We start from the raw sequence: 22,813 nt of genomic DNA, 5'->3' as shown, positions 1-22,813 counted from the left end.
TTCATGGTCTTAAACCAGCTGGCGCTCATCAGTAATCACGGGCAGTATTTATTCCTGCCCGTTTCTCACTTCCCTGTCGCGCCATTGCCTTTGTTTTGTTGTTCTACACTTGTGTTTGGTCGTACTCTGTTCACCTTCACTCCTGTATTTCCCTGTGAGTCCGTTCCTTATTACTAGTCCACTTTTTTCCAGCACTGCTGAGTTTTATTTTCGGGTTTTGCAGTTCGCTTTTGTTTGTTACCGTTTTAACGTGTATCACTGTTTGTTTGCAACTGCTCAGTAAAAGCCTGTTCATTTTCATTCCGTCGTCTCTGCCTCTACTCTCTCTGATCGTGTTCAGCATTTGGGGTCTCCTCACCTACCCTCACACCGAACCCTTACACGCCGACAGAAAAAGGGATTGTTCACAATTCGGGGTAGTCGTCCAGTCCATGGTCAGTACACAAGGGGGTATATTAGCCAGTCCAGGGTCCAGTACACAAAGAACACCTACTCGCCTTTACCTCTCCTATTACTTCCTCTCACCTTCACAACTCCGAATACACAATCTCTCTCTCTCTCAATACAACTACTCCAACCTCACCTCCGCTCAACTTACTCCTTTCTAACCTAGTGGTTATGTAGTGTGTGGGACTGGGTGTGTGCATGTGAGATGTGGGTGGACTAATGAGGTGTGTTCTATCAGTACTAATCAGCTACCTAATTGACTCTACTCCTTCCGTGGCAGAAGTATCTCCCACCCTTCACATATCCATGGGAGGGGGGAGGAGATCTGTCACAATGTGTGTACATGTGTGTGTGAGAGAGAAATTCTGTCTGTGTGCAGTTTGTGTCTGATCAATGTGTGTGTTTGTGTGCATGTGTGATGTGTGTGACCTGTAGCAGTAAGCTAAGTAAGTAAGTACAGTAGGTATGTGAACGCTGCGCGCGCTCGTGTGTGGGTGTGCATGTGTGCGTGTGTGCATGTGTGCGTGTGTGTGTGTGTGTGTGTGTGTGTGTGTGTGTGTGTGTGTGTATGCGTGTGTGCGTGTGTGCGTGTGTGTGTGTGTGTGTGTGTGTGTGTGTGTGTGTGTGTGTGTGTGTGTGTGTGTGTGTGTGTGTGTGTGTGTGTGTGTGTGTGTGTGTGTGTGTGTGTGTGTGTGTGTGTGTGTGTGTGTGTGTGTGTTAGTGTGTATTTGTGTGTACCCAGTGTTGTTAGGCAGATTAAACATGGCTGGAGCAACAGGGGCACCCGGTCACCAGCCCTCTGTGGTTCACCTCACCCTGGCTTAGAGACGGCACACCATGCTGCTGCTGGACGGGTTACACTCTGCTAACTACCTCTATCCACCAGACTCATAGTCAAATCTATGTCTCTATGAAATGCTGGATTAGTGATTAGAGGAACTAGTCTGATAGTCCTTCTTTTCTTTTTTTTTTTTTTACAACTTCTATTCATTCGGCTCACAGTCAAACATTATGTTTCTACACCAGCAAGCTTCGTTAGAGACCGGAGAATCTCTAAGAAGCGCTAGGTTTGAAGGAAGGAGGCGAGAGGAGGAGACGAGAGACGGAGCGGGAGACATGGGCGTGGAGAGAGCGTGGTGGGTTGTGGTGGAATGCACCTGTAGGATCCTGGGTATCTCGACATCAGCAGGTAGGTCAAAAAAACACAATATAAAGATAAAATAGACTATGAATATAAAGATATAATAATAATATAATAATAATATTATTAAATTGTTTTAGCTACCATAATGGCCATTTGAATCAAGGGTCTGTCCCCACTGTTATTCCCCATCTACCCTACAATATACACAGCTATAGGACGGTCTGTGCTACAGTAACATCAAACTGTGTCTGCTAAAACATCATATCCCACAACAAAATCCTCATCAGATGACGTCCCTGGGGAATTGTGGGGTGGCTCGCAGGGAATAGTTGTGACAGGGAATAGTTGTGACAGGGAATAGTTGTGACGGGGAATAGTTGTGACAGGGAATAGTTGTGACAGGGAATAGTTGTGACAGGGAATAGTTGTGAAGGGGAATAGTTGTGACAGGGAATAGTTGTGACGGGGAATAGTTGTGACGGGGAATAGTTGTGACTGGGAATAGTTGTGACAGGGAATAGTTGTGACAGGGAATAGTTGTGACGGGGAATAGTTGTGACAGGGAATAGTTGTGACGGGGAATAGTTGTGACTGGGAATAGTTGTGAAGGGGAATAGTTGTGACAGGGAATAGTTGTGACAGGGAATAGTTGTGACGGGGAATAGTTGTGACTGGGAATAGTTGTGACAGGGAATAGTTGTGATGGGGAATAGTTGTGACGGGGAATAGTTGTGACAGGGAATAGTTGTGAAGGGGAATAGTTGTGACAGGGAATAGTTGTGACAGGGAATAGTTGTGATGGGGAATAGTTGTGACAGGGAATACTTGTGACGGGGAATAGTTGTGACAGGGAATAGTTGTGACGGGGAATAGTTGTGACAGGGAATAGTTGTGAAGGGAAATAGTTGTGACAGGGAATAGTTGTGACAGGGAATAATTGTGACAGGGAATAGTTGTGACAGGGAATAGTTGTGACAGGGAATAGTTGTGATGGGGAATAGTTGTGACAGGGAATAGTTGTGATGGGGAATAGTTGTGAAGGGGAATAGTTGTGACAGGGAATACAGTAGTTGTGACAGGGAATAATTGTGACAGGGAATAGTTGTGACGGGGAATAGTTGCAACAGGGAATAGTTGTGACAGGGAATAGTTGTGTGACAGGGAATAGTTGTGACGGGGAATACTTGTGACAGGGAATAGTTGTGACGGGGGAATAATTGTGACGGGAATAGTTGTGACGGGGAATAGTTGTGACGGGGAATAGTTGTGACGGGGAATAGTTGTGACAGGGAATAGTTGTGAAGGGGAATAGTTGTGACAGGGAATACAGTAGTTGTGACAGGGAATAGTTGTGACAGGGAATAGTTGTGATGGGGAATAGTTGTGACAGGGAATACTTGTGACGGGGAATAGTTGTGACAGGGAATAGTTGTGAAGGGGAATAGTTGCAACAGGGAATAGTTGTGACAGGGAATAGTTGTGTGACAGGGAATAGTTGTGACGGGGAATACTTGTGACAGGGAATAGTTGTGACAGGGAATACTAGTTGTGACAGGGAATAATTGTGACAGGGAATAGTTGTGACGGGGAATAGTTGCAACAGGGAATAGTTGTGACAGGGAATAGTTGTATGACAGGGAATAGTTGTGACGGGGAATACTAGTTGTGACAGGGAATAGTTGTGACGGGGAATAATTGTGACAGGGAATAATTGTGACAGGGAATAGTTGTGACAGGGAATACTTGTGACAGGGAATAGTTGTGACAGGGAATACTAGTTGTGACAGGGAATAGTTGTGACGGGGAATAATTGTGACAGGGAATAATTGTGACAGGGAATAGTTGTGACGGGGGAATAATTGTGACGGGAATAGTTGTGACAGGGAATAGTTGTGATGGGGAATAGTTATGATGGGGAATAGTTGCAACAGGGAATAGTTTGGAAACTCCAATTTAACGCTTGCCCCAACCTTCCCAGAATCTCTTTTTACTTACTACTACCCCCAGAGGGCTCCCGAGAGCCAGTCAGACAGGGAGAGGATGAATACAGCTCCCCCGGCCACAATAAAACTACATGGGGTAAATAACTGTCTGGCTGTATTGTACTGCATGTGTGTGTTCATGCACGTGTATGTGAGCATGTGAGCATGTGTGTGTGTGTGCATGTGAGCATGTGAGCATGTGTGTGTGTGCATCTAGACTCTAGAGTCTACAGACACTGCTTTCTGTTGCCTTGAAGCACTGTTAATGTGTGGTCTATAATATTATACTATATTGTATGATTGTGGTTGACCTGGTTGTCAGTTGAATGGATATATAACGTAGGTACAGGTCTCTAGATATCTGAATGCATTTACAATGTGTATGTCCCCTGCCAGTTTGTAATTAATATAACATAAATTAATTATTCAAAGTATCTGTGTGTGTGTGTGTGTGTGTGCGTGCGTGCGTGCGTGTGTGTGTGTGTGTGTGCGTGCGTGCGTGCGTGCGTGCGTGCGTGCGTGCGTGCGTGCGTGCGTGCGTGCGTGCGTGCGTGCGTGTGTGTGTGTGTGTAAAATATACATAGAATAGTCTGTCGGGTCAAATGTGTCAACACAGCAAGCATGAGGAAACATTGGGTGCATATGTTTATTAATTAAGACTGGGATCTACATGACTGTCAGTCAATTGCCTTCACAAAGTCATGTGTTTGTATTACACCAGTCAAATACCACCCATATTTAAAAATAAAAATAAATAATAATAATAATAATAATAATAATAATAATAATAATAATAATAATAATAATAATAATAATAATAATAATAATAATAATAATAATAATAATAATAATAATAATAATAATAATAATAATAATAATAATAATAATAATAATAATAATAATAATAATAATAATAATAATAATAATAATAATAATAATAATAATAATAATAATAATAATAATAATAATAATAATAATAATAATAGTAATATATTATTATTATATTATTATATTATAAAAACGAATACTGAAACTAATAAAAACTAAACTAAAACAAAAAAAATCTTAACAATAACAACTAAACTGAAACTAGCAAACCCATGCTGGAAACGAACCAAAACTAAACTGAATTGAAAACAAAAGTGTGCATATGCTTACGTGCACATCCCTGTGGGTCTGTGTTTATGTGTGTGCTATAGACACAGACGTACTGTACAGTGCACAGTGTGTGTGCTATAGACACAGACGTACAGTGCACAGTGTGTGTGCTATAGACACAGACGTACAGTGCACAGTGTGTGTGCTATAGACACAGACGTACAGTGCCCAGTGTGTGTGCTATAGACACAGACGTACAGTGCACAGTGTGTGTGCTATAGACACAGACATACTGTACAGTGCCCAGTGTGTGTGCTATAGACACAGACGTACAGTGCCCAGTGTGTGTGCTATAGACACAGACATACAGTGCCCAGTGTGTGTGCTATAGACACAGACGTACAGTGCCCAGTGTGTGTGCTATAGACACAGACGTACAGTGCACAGTGTGTGTGCTATAGACACAGACATACTGTACAGTGCCCAGTGTGTGTGCTATAGACACAGACGTACAGTGCCCAGTGTGTGTGCTATAGACACAGACATACAGTGCCCAGTGTGTGTGCTATAGACACAGACGTACAGTGCCCAGTGTGTGTGCTATAGACACAGACGTACAGTGCACAGTGTGTGTGCTATAGACACAGACATACTGTACAGTGCCCAGTGTGTGTGCTATAGACACAGACGTACAGTGCCCAGTGTGTGTGCTATAGACACAGACATACTGTACAGTGCCCAGTGTGTGTGCTATAGACACAGACGTACAGTGCACAGTGTGTGTGCTATAGACACAGACGTACAGTGCCCAGTGTGTGTGCTATAGACACAGACGTACAGTGCCCAGTATGTGTGCTATAGACACAGACATACTGTACGGTGCACAATGTGTGTGCAGTGCACGTCATAGTTAATTTCCAGTGGGTGTAGAGTCTTAAGTAGAGTTAATTCTTCTCACACTCTATAAACTCTCAGAGCCCATTTAGACACGAGCCCCTGATCCAAGCTACAGCCCCTCAGGGTCCAGATTCTATCTCTGCCTTTCTGGTAAATTCGACTCAATTACTTCCACATGTTCACGGTGTTCATCCTGCGACAGCCTGCTTAGAGGGAGTTGCTACCTCCCAGAAAATAGCTTGGGTTTGTGGAAGAATCTAACCTTCCATTGTCTGATCGAGACAATAGCCACATCTCTCACTTTCGGAGGTACAGGGGCCCCCACGGCCCCCACCACTGAAGAGACTGGGGGCTGCCCTCGTCTCCCCGAGTGTGATTCCAAGAGGCCACAATGGAAGCGCTCCTCTCAGACAAGCTCATTGACCTCTCTTACTTGTATTTGATCCATGTGTTTTAACTAATACGTTTATATTGATCATGAACATCTGTCCACGCGCATAATCGAGGGATGCGCTTCCACCGCGGGTATCAGACCACACTTTAAATTGGTAATCCGCAAGATCCTCATTTCTGTTTGTTTGGGTGACATCTACAGTTTAAGTGATAAGTGATAATTGCTGTTGCGTTTAATTGCACTGTATTGACTTGGTTTCCATATTGACAATTCACGCTAATACTGAGCATCTAGCGATATAGACGATTCTCGAAGTCAACTTCCTGCCTGTTGTTGCTAGGCAACTGCAGCGTGGGGGGTCACTGCCCCGCCTCGTACATTGTGTACGGTTCATTTAGTGCAGAAACGGATCGTTAAAGCGTCAAATTAAAGACTATCAAGCGGAATTTTCTTCAGTCCTTCACAATGCCAAAGAGCTGCTGTGTTACGCGTTGTACTAATGACAAAAACAGAAATCCAAATCGCAAGTTTTATACCATTACGGAGGAAAAAGTGGCTGGTGGCTAACGTTCGGCTAACTCGCTCTGTGTTGTGGTCGTGGTAGCTACATGCTAAGCTAACGTTAATTACATAATATCGAACCGATAGGAGCTTATCTTATCTAATCTTACGTGGATGTTTGATCGGGTAGTGGCACACGTGGTACCACCACGTAAGATTAGATAAGATAAGCTCCTATAGGTTCGATATTATGTAATTAACGTTAGCTTAGCATGTAGCTACCACGACCACAACACAGAGCGAGTTAGCCGAACGTTAGCCACCAGCCACTTTTTCCTCCGTGATGCATCAGCTGGTATTATATAAAACTTGTGATTTGGATTTCTGTGTTCGTTATTAGTACAAAACGTAACACAGCAGCTTCAATTTGGGTATTATTCGAGAGATGGCCATGTCTGCAGGTGTTTTGTATGGACATTATGTCAAGTCAATCAGGGGGAGATCTTTGACTCATATCTCGCCTTAGAATCACCAGAAAGGCTTTCGAAATAGTGAAATGCCATGTTGGCCTCAATATTTTCAAAACAAATCGTATGAAAATGTTATGAAATGAACAAGAATGTGATAAAACATGTAATAAAAACGGAGCTCAATGCATGGATTTGATGGTAGAAATCCGTATGGACCCCCTATACCAAGATGGCGGCGGTCTCGTGACGTCAGAGCGTCTTCGAGAATAGGCAAAATAGACATTTATTTATATGAAAACGTTTGAGATTATTACTTCAACATTGTACAATTGGTTTACAACAATAGCGTTTCAATATGGTATCCTTTGCTAGGCGTCACTGTCAGCACTTGGAGTCTTCACACATTATCTATATGAATTGTGAGCATGGTTTTTTTAATTACTTCAATGATGTGAATGATTTGAAGTCATTCTCATGCTCAGTATGACTTGAAGCACTAAGAGAGATGACAGTCCTTTTTAGGTCAGTTCGAGGTCAGAGAAGAGAGAGGACCGTGAACTTACGAGGACCTCTGGTGACCACTTAGTTGTGACAGTTTTGAGCCTGTGGGTTTTATACTGTATGTCTCACCAATGTGGTTCACTTCCAGTGGTGCGGTCCAAGACTACATGTCATGATGTCGGTGAGAGTCTGACACCTGGTGGCCAGAATCTGCTTTAGAATCAAACCTTTACCATAAACTCCCTGAATGACAACATAGTGTTGCTTATGTCGCATGAAATTATAACATCATATCATATCATAATATCATAAATATCATATAATATCTGATCATAATTGTCATATCATATCACATCATAAATATCATATCATATGATATCATACGATATCGTAAATATATCATAAATACCATATCATATTATATAAAAAATATGAAATCATATATTTTATCAAATAATATCACGTAGATATCATATCGTATCATATCATAAATATCACATCATATCATAGATATCATATCATCAAGGTGTTTAAAAATCCATATAGGGATACATGTGAAGGTTTCTTCTAAATGCAAGGTTTCTATCTCACAACAGTGGTTTGGGAAACACTTTACTAGAAGGCATTGTACTCAACAACACACAGAAGGTTAACCCTTTCACTGCCACCGTCGGTTGTGTGATAGTGAAGGGTTAACCTTCTGTCGTGTGGCAGTGAAAGGGTTAACAACCAGTTTATGTTGACCAGAAGTTACCCCAGTTACATAATACGTACTGTATTACTCATCAGGGTGCACCAACCAATGCACCACAGTCTGCCTTTAGCTCCTGTGCCCCTGGATCACAGAACAGCCTGCAGGTGAAACTAGGTGCTGCACTATAGTGTCCACGGGTCACAAGCAGGTCATCGCAATCTGGAATTGTTTTTAAAAGAAAGAAAGAAAACACAAAAATAAAACTGTAGATTTTGTTTGTTTTTGTTTTAAATTATTCTATTTTATATTCTTTTTTTTTAGGTCTGTTCTATTTATTTGTATGTATCTTTCATTCTTTCATTTATGATAATTATGTTACTGTAATGTAAACACTCAACAATACTGAACATTCTAGATTAAATAAAGATAACTATTGATTTGACCTGCTTACCTCTAATTCTAAAAGTTAACCACGAGTTAAATAATATTTGTATTTAGTATATGAATTGTTTTTGGTTCCCTCTGTGATTTGTTCCCATTGAACTACATAATACGTGTGCTTGTGTCTCCTGTCCAGTGCTGTGTGCTGTGGGAGTGGAGACGTTAAAAGAGGGGCAGTTCCACAGCCTGGCCATCTACCTGCTGTAAGTGATCTCATAGGTTACGACAAAACACGACGAAACAAGACAAGACAAGACAAGACAAGACAAGACACAACGAGACAAGACAAGACAAGACAAGACAAGACAAGTTAAGATAAGATAAGATAGGATAAGTTAAGACAAGATAGGATAAGCTAAGTTAAGACAAGATAGGATACGCTAAGATAGGATAAGCTAAGTTAAGACAAGATAGGATAAGATAAGATAGGATAAGCTAAGTTAAGACAAGATAGGATAAGCTAAGTTAAGACAAGATAGGATAAGATAAGATAAGCTAGGATCAGCAAAGTAAAAACAAGATAAGATAAAATCAGATAAAAAAAAGGACAAGATAAGATAAGATAAGATAAGATAAGATACGATACGATACGATAAGATAAGATAAGATACGATACGATAATTATCCATGGGGGGATATTGAGTCATTGTCAAACAGTACAATATGACAATGGTTATTAATAAAATATGTGATAAATATATATAATGTATATTTGTTTGTATTTCTTCATGTATCTGTCTACTGAGGTTTCATTCCAACTGATCGATTTAGAGTCTATGAATAATGAAGACCTGATTGACTTTGACCTGGAGTAAAGTAGGCTGTGGCTGATTGAGGCCATGGAGGGATGTCCTCTGAGCTCGGACTGTCTTGTTGATGTACACAGCCTAGGAGTACCGTGTTAGCCTACTTTATCATAGTGTGAATCTATTTATATCCCTTGCCTATTTCTTTTTACCTTTATTTAAGCAGGAAAGTCCCATTGAGAAGAATCTCTTTTCCAAGGGAGGCCCGGTCAAGACGGGCAGTAGCATAAACATAAACGAAATACTGTAGTTTCAGACAGATAACACAAAAGGAGACAAACACATAAAGTAAAATAAAAGGAACAAGCACAGGGAACTCACATTTCCAAAGATATGGAGTCAGGAGGAGTCCGTTTTGTAATCAGATACATTAAAATCATTGACATCCTACGGAATCTGCCTTTAATTATTTCATCTTGAATTCAAAAGCATTCAGCGAGATTAATTCATTGGGTTTTTAAGACATTCTGCAACATATTACAAGCCGAGGGTACAGAATACATAATGCACACATGCCCTTTTTCCAATTTCTGTACGGGGATTTGGGACAGACAGCACAACGAAATCCTGAGAACGAAAAGAGTACTGTGCAGCACGCTTTTGCATGATGAAGACACATAGGTAGGAAGGGAGCCTGGTGACATTCAGAGCTAAAGAGCTACAGGACCTCCTGGGTGGTTTAATATAGGAAAGAATGTGTGACCCAGGGGACATTGGATTGGCATATACTTACAGTGGCCTCCCTACCTAAACACATACTGTATACACACATGAGCATGCACAGAACATACTGTATACATGCACAGAGAAGCAAATGGGGGACCATGATGTAAACAAGACGAAAGTCTTTCTTTTGTTTGTTTGTTTGTTTGTTTGTTTGTTTGTTTGTTTATTTACACATATAAAAACAGTTACATATATAATACAATATAGTCCACAAGGGATGTGTAGGAGAATTGCCTAAAAACCCTCAAGGGGCTTGCATGTGGCATTCACCAGGAAGCAAAATTACATTATATCAAGATAAATATAAAATATAAAATAAAATCCCCCCCCCCCCCCCCCCCCGAACAAACAAACACACACAAGCAGGCCTACATAGACACCGAAGTAGGCACCCCATGCCTACAGTAAGAATATATAATAAAACGAAAATACAATAACAAAATACATCAAGCCATCAGACTACAGTTTGTAAAGGAAGTCCATATGGGAAATATTGGTGATATAGGAGATGAGATTTCAGTGCTCTTTTGAATTTCAGAAAAGAAAATTCCAAAATATGTGGAGGCAAAGAGTTCCACAACTTTGACCCTCGGTAGAGCAAACAAAACTTTGCAATCTGCTAATACAATTTTCAATCAATCAATCAAATCAACACACAACATACTGTATACATGCACAGAGAAGCACAGACACAACATACTGTATACATGCACAGAGAAACACACAACATACTGTATACATGCACAGAGAAGCACACACACAACATACTGTATACATGCACAGAGAAGCACACACACAACATACTGTATACATGCACAGAGAAGCACACACACAACATACTGTATACATGCACAGAGAAGCACACACACAACATACTGTATACATGCACAGAGAAGAGACACACACAACATACTGTATATATGCACAGAGAAGAGACACAACATACTGTATACATGCACAGAGAAGAGACACACACAACATACTGTATACATGCACAGAGAAGAGACACACACAACATACTGTATACATGCACAGAGAAGCACACACACAACATACTGTATACATGCACAGAGAAAAGACACACACAACATACTGTATACATGCACACAGAAGAGACACAACATACTGTATACATGCACAGAGACACACAACATACTGTATACATGCACAGAGAAGAGACACACACAACATACTGTATACATGCACAGAGAAGCATAACATACTGTATACATGCACACAGAAGAGACACAACATACTGTATACATGCACAGAGACACACAACATACTGTATACATGCACAGAGACACACAACATACTGTATACATGCACAGAGAAGAGACACAACATACTGTATACATGCACAGAGACACACAACATACTGTATACATGCACAGAGACACACAACATACTGTATACATGCACAGAGACACACAACATACTGTATACATGCACAGAGAAGAGACACACACAACATGCTGTATACATGCACAGAGAAGAGACACAACATACTGTATACATACACAGAGAAGAGACACACACAACATACTGTATACATGCACAGAGAAGAGACACACACAACATACTGTATACATGCACAGAGACACACAACATACTGTATACATGCACAGAGAAGAGACACAACATACTGTATACATGCACAGAGACACACAACATACTGTATACATGCACAGAGAAGAGACACACACAACATACTGTATACATGCACAGAGAAGAGACACAACATACTGTATACATGCACAGAGACACACAACATACTGTATACATGCACAGAGAAGAGACACAACATACTGTATACATGCACAGAGACACACAACACACTGTATACATGCACAGAGACACACAACATACTGTATACATGCACAGAGACACACAACATACTGTATACATGCACAGAGACACACAACATACTGTATACATGCACAGAGACACACAACATACTGTATACATGCACAGAGAAGAGACACACACAACATACTGTATATATGCACAGAGAAGCACACAACATACTGTATACATGCACAGAGACACACAACATACTGTATACATGCACAGAGAAGCACACAACATACTGTATACATGCACAGAGACACACAACATACTGTATACATGCACAGAGAAGAGACACACACAACATACTGTATACATGCACAGAGAAGCACAGACACAACATACTGTATACATGCACAGAGAAGAGACACAACATACTGTATACATGCACAGAGAAGCACACACACAACATACTGTATACATGCACAGAGAAGCACACAACATACTGTATACATGCACAGAGAAGCATAACATACTGTATACATGCACAGATAAGAGACACAACATACTGTATACATGCACAGAGACGCACACAACATACTGTATACATGCACAGAGAAGCACACACACAACATACTGTATACATGCACAGAGAAGAGACACACAACATACTGTATACATACACAGAGAAGAGACACAAAATACTGTATACATGCACAGAGAAGAGACACAACATAATGTATACATGCACAGAGAAGCACACACACAACATACTGTATACATGCACAGAGACGCACACAACATACTGTATACATGCACAGAGAAGAGACACAACATACTGTATACATGCACAGAGACGCACACAACATACTGTATACATGCACAGAGAAGAGACACAAAATACTGTATACATGCACAGAGAAGAGACACAAAATACTGTATACATGCACAGAGAAGAGACACAACATACTGTATACATGCACAGAGACGCACACAACATACTGTATACATGCACAGAGACGCACACAACATACTGTATACATGCACAGAGAAGAGACACAACATACTGTATACATGCACAGAGAAGAGACACAACATACTGTATACATGCACAGAGACGCACACAACATACTGTATACATGCACAGAGAAGAGACACAACATACTGTATACATGCACACAGAAGAGACACAACATACTGTATACATGCACAGAGAAGAGACACACACAACATACTGTATACATGCACAGAGAAGAGACACAACATACTGTATACATGCACAGAGAAGAGACACAACATACTGTATACATGCACACAGAAGAGACACAACATACTGTATAGATGCACAGAGAAGAGACACACACAACATACTGTATACATGCACAGAGAAGCATAACATACTGTATACATGCACAGAGAAGAGACACAACATACTGTATACATGCACAGAGACACACAACATACTGTATACATGCACAGAGAAGAGACACAACATACTGTATACATGCACAGAGACACACAACATACTGTATACATGCACAGAGACACACAACATACTGTATACATGCACAGAGACACACAACATACTGTATACATGCACAGAGAAGAGACACAACATACTGTATACATACACAGAGAAGAGACACACACAACATACTGTATACATGCACAGAGAAGAGACACACACAACATACTGTATACATGCACAGAGACACACAACATACTGTATACATGCACAGAGACACACAACATACTGTATACATGCACAGAGAAGAGACACACACAACATACTGTATACATGCACAGAGAAGAGACACAACATACTGTATACATGCACAGAGACACACAACATACTGTATACATGCACAGAGACACACAACATAATGTATACATGCACAGAGACACACAACATACTGTATACATGCACAGAGACACACAACATACTGTATACATGCACAGAGACACACAACATACTGTATACATGCACAGAGAAGAGACACACACAACATACTGTATACATGCACAGAGAAGAGACACAACATACTGTATACATGCACAGAGACACACAACACACTGTATACATGCACAGAGACACACAACATACTGTATACATGCACAGAGACACACAACATACTGTATACATGCACAGAGACACACAACATACTGTATACATGCACAGAGACACACAACATACTGTATACATGCACAGAGAAGAGACACACACAACATACTGTATATATGCACAGAGAAGCACACAACATACTGTATACATGCACAGAGACACACAACATACTGTATACATGCACAGAGAAGCACACAACATACTGTATACATGCACAGAGACACACAACATACTGTATACATGCACAGAGAAGAGACACACACAACATACTGTATACATGCACAGAGACACACAACATACTGTATACATGCACAGAGAAGAGACACACACAACATACTGTATACATGCACAGAGAAGAGACACACACAACATACTGTATACATGCACAGAGAAGCACAGACACAACATACTGTATACATGCACAGAGAAGAGACACAACATACTGTATACATGCACAGAGACACACAACATAGTGTATACATGCACAGAGAAGCACACACACAACATACTGTATACATGCACAGAGACACACAACATACTGTATACATGCACAGAGAAGCACACAACATACTGTATACATGCACAGAGAAGCACACACACAACATACTGTATACATGCACAGAGAAGAGACACAACATACTGTATACATGCACAGAGACGCACACAACATACTGTATACATGCACAGAGAAGCACACACACAACATACTGTATACATGCACAGAGAAGAGACACACAACATACTGTATACATACACAGAGAAGAGACACAAAATACTGTATACATGCACAGAGAAGAGACACAACATACTGTATACATGCACAGAGAAGCACACACACAACATACTGTATACATGCACAGAGACGCACACAACATACTGTATACATGCACAGAGAAGAGACACAACATACTATATACATGCACAGAGACGCACACAACATACTGTATACATGCACAGAGAAGAGACACAAAATACTGTATACATGCACAGAGAAGAGACACAACATACTGTATACATGCACAGAGACGCACACAACATACTATATACATGCACAGAGAAGAGACACAACATACTGTATACATGCACAGAGAAGAGACACAACATACTGTATACATGCACAGAGAAGAGACACAGACAACATACTGTATACATGCACAGAGAAGCACAGACACAACATACTGTAATGTATACATGCACACAGAAGCACACACACAACATACTGTATACATGCACAGAGACACACAACATACTGTATACATGCACAGAGACACACAACATACTGTATACATGCACAGAGAAGAGACACACACAACATACTGTATACATGCACAGAGAAGAGACACAACATACTGTATACATGCACAGAGAAGAGACACAACATACTGTATACATGCACAGAGAAGAGACACACACAACATACTGTATACATGCACAGAGACCCACACAACATACTGTATACATGCACAGAGAAGAGACACAACATACTGTATACATGCACAGAGAAGCACACACACAACATACTGTACACATGCACAGAGACGCACACAACATACTGTATACATGCACAGAGAAGAGACACAACATACTGTATACATGCACAGAGAAACACACAACATACTGTACACATGCACAGAGACCCACACAACATACTGTATACATGCACAGAGACACACACAACATACTGTATACATGCACAGATAAGAGACACAACATACTGTATACATGCACAGAGACGCACACAACATACTGTATACATGCACAGAGAAGCACACACACAACATACTGTATACATGCACAGAGAAGAGACACACAACATACTGTATACATACACAGAGAAGAGACACAAAATACTGTATACATGCACAGAGAAGAGACACAACATAATGTATACATGCACAGAGAAGCACACACACAACATACTGTATACATGCACAGAGACGCACACAACATACTGTATACATGCACAGAGAAGAGACACAACATACTGTATACATGCACAGAGACGCACACAACATACTGTATACATGCACAGAGAAGAGACACAAAATACTGTATACATGCACAGAGAAGAGACACAACATACTGTATACATGCACAGAGACGCACACAACATACTGTATACATGCACAGAGAAGAGACACAACATACTGTATACATGCACAGAGAAGAGACACAACATACTGTATACATGCACAGAGAAGAGACACACACAACATACTGTATACATGCACAGAGAAGCATAACATACTGTATACATGCACAGAGAAGAGACACAACATACTGTATACATGCACAGAGACACACAACATACTGTATACATGCACAGAGAAGAGACACAAAATACTGTATACATGCACAGAGAAGAGACACAAAATACTGTATACATGCACAGAGACACACACAACATACTGTATACATGCACAGATAAGAGACACAACATACTGTATACATGCACAGAGACGCACACAACATACTGTATACATGCACAGAGAAGAGACACAAAATACTGTATACATGCACAGAGAAGAGACACAACATACTGTATACATGCACAGAGACGCACACAACATACTGTATACATGCACAGAGAAGAGACACAACATACTGTATACATGCACAGAGAAGAGACACAACATACTGTATACATGCACAGAGAAGAGACACACACAACATACTGTATACATGCACAGAGAACCATAACATACTGTATACATGCACAGAGAAGAGACACAACATACTGTATACATGCACAGAGACACACAACATACTGTATACATGCACAGAGAAGATACACAAAATACTGTATACATGCACAGAGACACACACAACATACTGTATACATGCACAGATAAGAGACACAACATACTGTATACATGCACAGAGACGCACACAACATACTGTATACATGCACAGAGAAGCACACACACAACATACTGTATACATGCACAGAGACACACACAACATACTGTATACATGCACAGATAAGAGACACAACATACTGTATACATGCACAGAGACGCACACAACATACTGTATACATGCACAGAGAAGCACACACACAACATACTGTATACATGCACAGAGACGCACACAACATACTGTATACATGCACAGAGAAGAGACACAACATACTGTATATATGCACAGAGAAGCACACAACATACTGTATACATGCACAGAGACACACAACATACTGTATACATGCACAGAGAAGCACACAACATACTGTATACATGCACAGAGACACACAACATACTGTATACATGCACAGAGAAGAGACACACACAACATACTGTATACATGCACAGAGAAGCACAGACACAACATACTGTATACATGCACAGAGAAGAGACACAACATACTGTATACATGCACAGAGAAGCACACACACAACATACTGTATACATGCACAGAGAAGCACACAACATACTGTATACATGCACAGAGAAGCATAACATACTGTATACATGCACAGATAAGAGACACAACATACTGTATACATGCACAGAGACGCACACAACATACTGTATACATGCACAGAGAAGCACACACACAACATACTGTATACATGCACAGAGAAGAGACACACAACATACTGTATACATACACAGAGAAGAGACACAAAATACTGTATACATGCACAGAGAAGAGACACAACATAATGTATACATGCACAGAGAAGCACACACACAACATACTGTATACATGCACAGAGACGCACACAACATACTGTATACATGCACAGAGAAGAGACACAACATACTGTATACATGCACAGAGACGCACACAACATACTGTATACATGCACAGAGAAGAGACACAAAATACTGTATACATGCACAGAGAAGGGACACAAAATACTGTATACATGCACAGAGAAGAGACACAACATACTGTATACATGCACAGAGACGCACACAACATACTGTATACATGCACAGAGACGCACACAACATACTGTATACATGCACAGAGAAGAGACACAACATACTGTATACATGCACAGAGAAGAGACACAACATACTGTATACATGCACAGAGACGCACACAACATACTGTATACATGCACAGAGAAGAGACACAACATACTGTATACATGCACACAGAAGAGACACAACATACTGTATACATGCACAGAGAAGAGACACACACAACATACTGTATACATGCACAGAGAAGAGACACAACATACTGTATACATGCACAGAGAAGAGACACAACATACTGTATACATGCACACAGAAGAGACACAACATACTGTATAGATGCACAGAGAAGAGACACACACAACATACTGTATACATGCACAGAGAAGCATAACATACTGTATACATGCACAGAGAAGAGACACAACATACTGTATACATGCACAGAGACACACAACATACTGTATACATGCACAGAGAAGAGACACAACATACTGTATACATGCACAGAGACACACAACATACTGTATACATGCACAGAGACACACAACATACTGTATACATGCACAGAGACACACAACATACTGTATACATGCACAGAGAAGAGACACAACATACTGTATACATACACAGAGAAGAGACACACACAACATACTGTATACATGCACAGAGAAGAGACACACACAACATACTGTATACATGCACAGAGACACACAACATACTGTATACATGCACAGAGACACACAACATACTGTATACATGCACAGAGAAGAGACACACACAACATACTGTATACATGCACAGAGAAGAGACACAACATACTGTATACATGCACAGAGACACACAACATACTGTATACATGCACAGAGACACACAACATACTGTATACATGCACAGAGACACACAACATACTGTATACATGCACAGAGACACACAACATACTGTATACATGCACAGAGACACACAACATACTGTATACATGCACAGAGAAGAGACACACACAACATACTGTATACATGCACAGAGAAGAGACACAACATACTGTATACATGCACAGAGACACACAACACACTGTATACATGCACAGAGACACACAACATACTGTATACATGCACAGAGACACACAACATACTGTATACATGCACAGAGACACACAACATACTGTATACATGCACAGAGACACACAACATACTGTATACATGCACAGAGAAGAGACACACACAACATACTGTATATATGCACAGAGAAGCACACAACATACTGTATACATGCACAGAGACACACAACATACTGTATACATGCACAGAGAAGCACACAACATACTGTATACATGCACAGAGACACACAACATACTGTATACATGCACAGAGAAGAGACACACACAACATACTGTATACATGCACAGAGACACACAACATACTGTATACATGCACAGAGAAGAGACACACACAACATACTGTATACATGCACAGAGAAGAGACACACACAACATACTGTATACATGCACAGAGAAGCACAGACACAACATACTGTATACATGCACAGAGAAGAGACACAACATACTGTATACATGCACAGAGACACACAACATAGTGTATACATGCACAGAGAAGCACACACACAACATACTGTATACATGCACAGAGACACACAACATACTGTATACATGCACAGAGAAGCACACAACATACTGTATACATGCACAGAGAAGCACACACACAACATACTGTATACATGCACAGAGAAGAGACACAACATACTGTATACATGCACAGAGACGCACACAACATACTGTATACATGCACAGAGAAGCACACACACAACATACTGTATACATGCACAGAGAAGAGACACACAACATACTGTATACATACACAGAGAAGAGACACAAAATACTGTATACATGCACAGAGAAGAGACACAACATACTGTATACATGCACAGAGAAGCACACACACAACATACTGTATACATGCACAGAGACGCACACAACATACTGTATACATGCACAGAGAAGAGACACAACATACTATATACATGCACAGAGACGCACACAACATACTGTATACATGCACAGAGAAGAGACACAAAATACTGTATACATGCACAGAGAAGAGACACAACATACTGTATACATGCACAGAGACGCACACAACATACTGTATACATGCACAGAGAAGAGACACAACATACTGTATACATGCACAGAGAAGAGACACAACATACTGTATACATGCACAGAGAAGAGACACAGACAACATACTGTATACATGCACAGAGAAGCACAGACACAACATACTGTAATGTATACATGCACACAGAAGCACACACACAACATACTGTATACATGCACAGAGACACACAACATACTGTATACATGCACAGAGACACACAACATACTGTATACATGCACAGAGAAGAGACACACACAACATACTGTATACATGCACAGAGAAGAGACACAACATACTGTATACATGCACAGAGAAGAGACACAACATACTGTATACATGCACAGAGAAGAGACACACACAACATACTGTATACATGCACAGAGACCCACACAACATACTGTATACATGCACAGAGAAGAGACACAACATACTGTATACATGCACAGAGAAGCACACACACAACATACTGTACACATGCACAGAGACGCACACAACATACTGTATACATGCACAGAGAAGAGACACAACATACTGTATACATGCACAGAGAAACACACAACATACTGTACACATGCACAGAGACCCACACAACATACTGTATACATGCACAGAGACACACACAACATACTGTATACATGCACAGATAAGAGACACAACATACTGTATACATGCACAGAGACGCACACAACATACTGTATACATGCACAGAGAAGCACACACACAACATACTGTATACATGCACAGAGAAGAGACACACAACATACTGTATACATACACAGAGAAGAGACACAAAATACTGTATACATGCACAGAGAAGAGACACAACATAATGTATACATGCACAGAGAAGCACACACACAACATACTGTATACATGCACAGAGACGCACACAACATACTGTATACATGCACAGAGAAGAGACACAACATACTGTATACATGCACAGAGACGCACACAACATACTGTATACATGCACAGAGAAGAGACACAAAATACTGTATACATGCACAGAGAAGAGACACAACATACTGTATACATGCACAGAGACGCACACAACATACTGTATACATGCACAGAGAAGAGACACAACATACTGTATACATGCACAGAGAAGAGACACAACATACTGTATACATGCACAGAGAAGAGACACACACAACATACTGTATACATGCACAGAGAAGCATAACATACTGTATACATGCACAGAGAAGAGACACAACATACTGTATACATGCACAGAGACACACAACATACTGTATACATGCACAGAGAAGAGACACAAAATACTGTATACATGCACAGAGAAGAGACACAAAATACTGTATACATGCACAGAGACACACACAACATACTGTATACATGCACAGATAAGAGACACAACATACTGTATACATGCACAGAGACGCACACAACATACTGTATACATGCACAGAGAAGAGACACAAAATACTGTATACATGCACAGAGAAGAGACACAACATACTGTATACATGCACAGAGACGCACACAACATACTGTATACATGCACAGAGAAGAGACACAACATACTGTATACATGCACAGAGAAGAGACACAACATACTGTATACATGCACAGAGAAGAGACACACACAACATACTGTATACATGCACAGAGAAGCATAACATACTGTATACATGCACAGAGAAGAGACACAACATACTGTATACATGCACAGAGACACACAACATACTGTATACATGCACAGAGAAGATACACAAAATACTGTATACATGCACAGAGACACACACAACATACTGTATACATGCACAGATAAGAGACACAACATACTGTATACATGCACAGAGACGCACACAACATACTGTATACATGCACAGAGAAGCACACACACAACATACTGTATACATGCACAGAGACACACACAACATACTGTATACATGCACAGATAAGAGACACAACATACTGTATACATGCACAGAGACGCACACAACATACTGTATACATGCACAGAGAAGCACACACACAACATACTGTATACATGCACAGAGACGCACACAACATACTGTATACATGCACAGAGAAGAGACACAACATACTGTATACATGCACAGAGACGCACACAACATACTGTATACATGCACAGAGAAGAGACACAACATACTGTATACATGCACAGAGAAGAGACACAACATACTGTATACATGCACAGAGAAGAGACACACACAACATACTGTATACATGCACAGAGAAGCATAACATACTGTATACATGCACAGAGAAGAGACACAACATACTGTATACATGCACAGAGACACACAACATACTGTATACATGCACAGAGAAGAGACACAACATACTGTATACATGCACAGAGACACACAACATACTGTATACATGCACAGAGACACACAACATACTGTATACATGCACAGAGACACACAACATACTGTATACATGCACAGAGAAGAGACACACACAACATACTGTATACATGCACAGAGAAGAGACACAAAATACTGTATACATGCACAGAGAAGCACACAACATACTGTATACATGCACAGAGACACACAACATACTGTATACATGCACAGAGAAGAGACACACACAACATACTGTATACATGCACAGAGAAGCACAGACACAACATACTGTATACATGCACAGAGAAGAGACACAACATACTGTATACATGCACAGAGAAGCACACACACAACATA

The 22,813-nt window shown here is 40.5% G+C and overlaps 1 protein-coding gene across 1 annotated transcript in view; it reads left to right on the top strand.

Annotated features, from left to right (window-relative positions):
- Window positions 1-1,563: 1,563 nt before the first annotated feature.
- Window positions 1,564-22,813, top strand: part of tmem72 (transmembrane protein 72) — a gene marked incomplete at both ends in the record, with an annotated part of 64,163 nt that continues 42,913 nt past the window's right edge. Inside the window, 2 exons of the mRNA XM_084321865.1 lie at window positions 1,564-1,636; window positions 8,706-8,772. Coding sequence (XP_084177991.1) covers window positions 1,564-1,636; window positions 8,706-8,772 — 140 coding nt within the window. The remainder of the gene's footprint in view (window positions 1,637-8,705; window positions 8,773-22,813) is intronic.

Source organism: Notolepis coatsorum (genome assembly GCF_963971535.1).
Source record: "Notolepis coatsorum genome assembly, chromosome: 9".
Classification (NCBI taxonomy): domain Eukaryota; kingdom Metazoa; phylum Chordata; class Actinopteri; order Aulopiformes; family Paralepididae; genus Notolepis; species Notolepis coatsorum.
The sequence above is the reverse complement of the archived record's forward strand: the minus strand, read 5'-3'. Positions and strand labels throughout refer to the sequence as shown.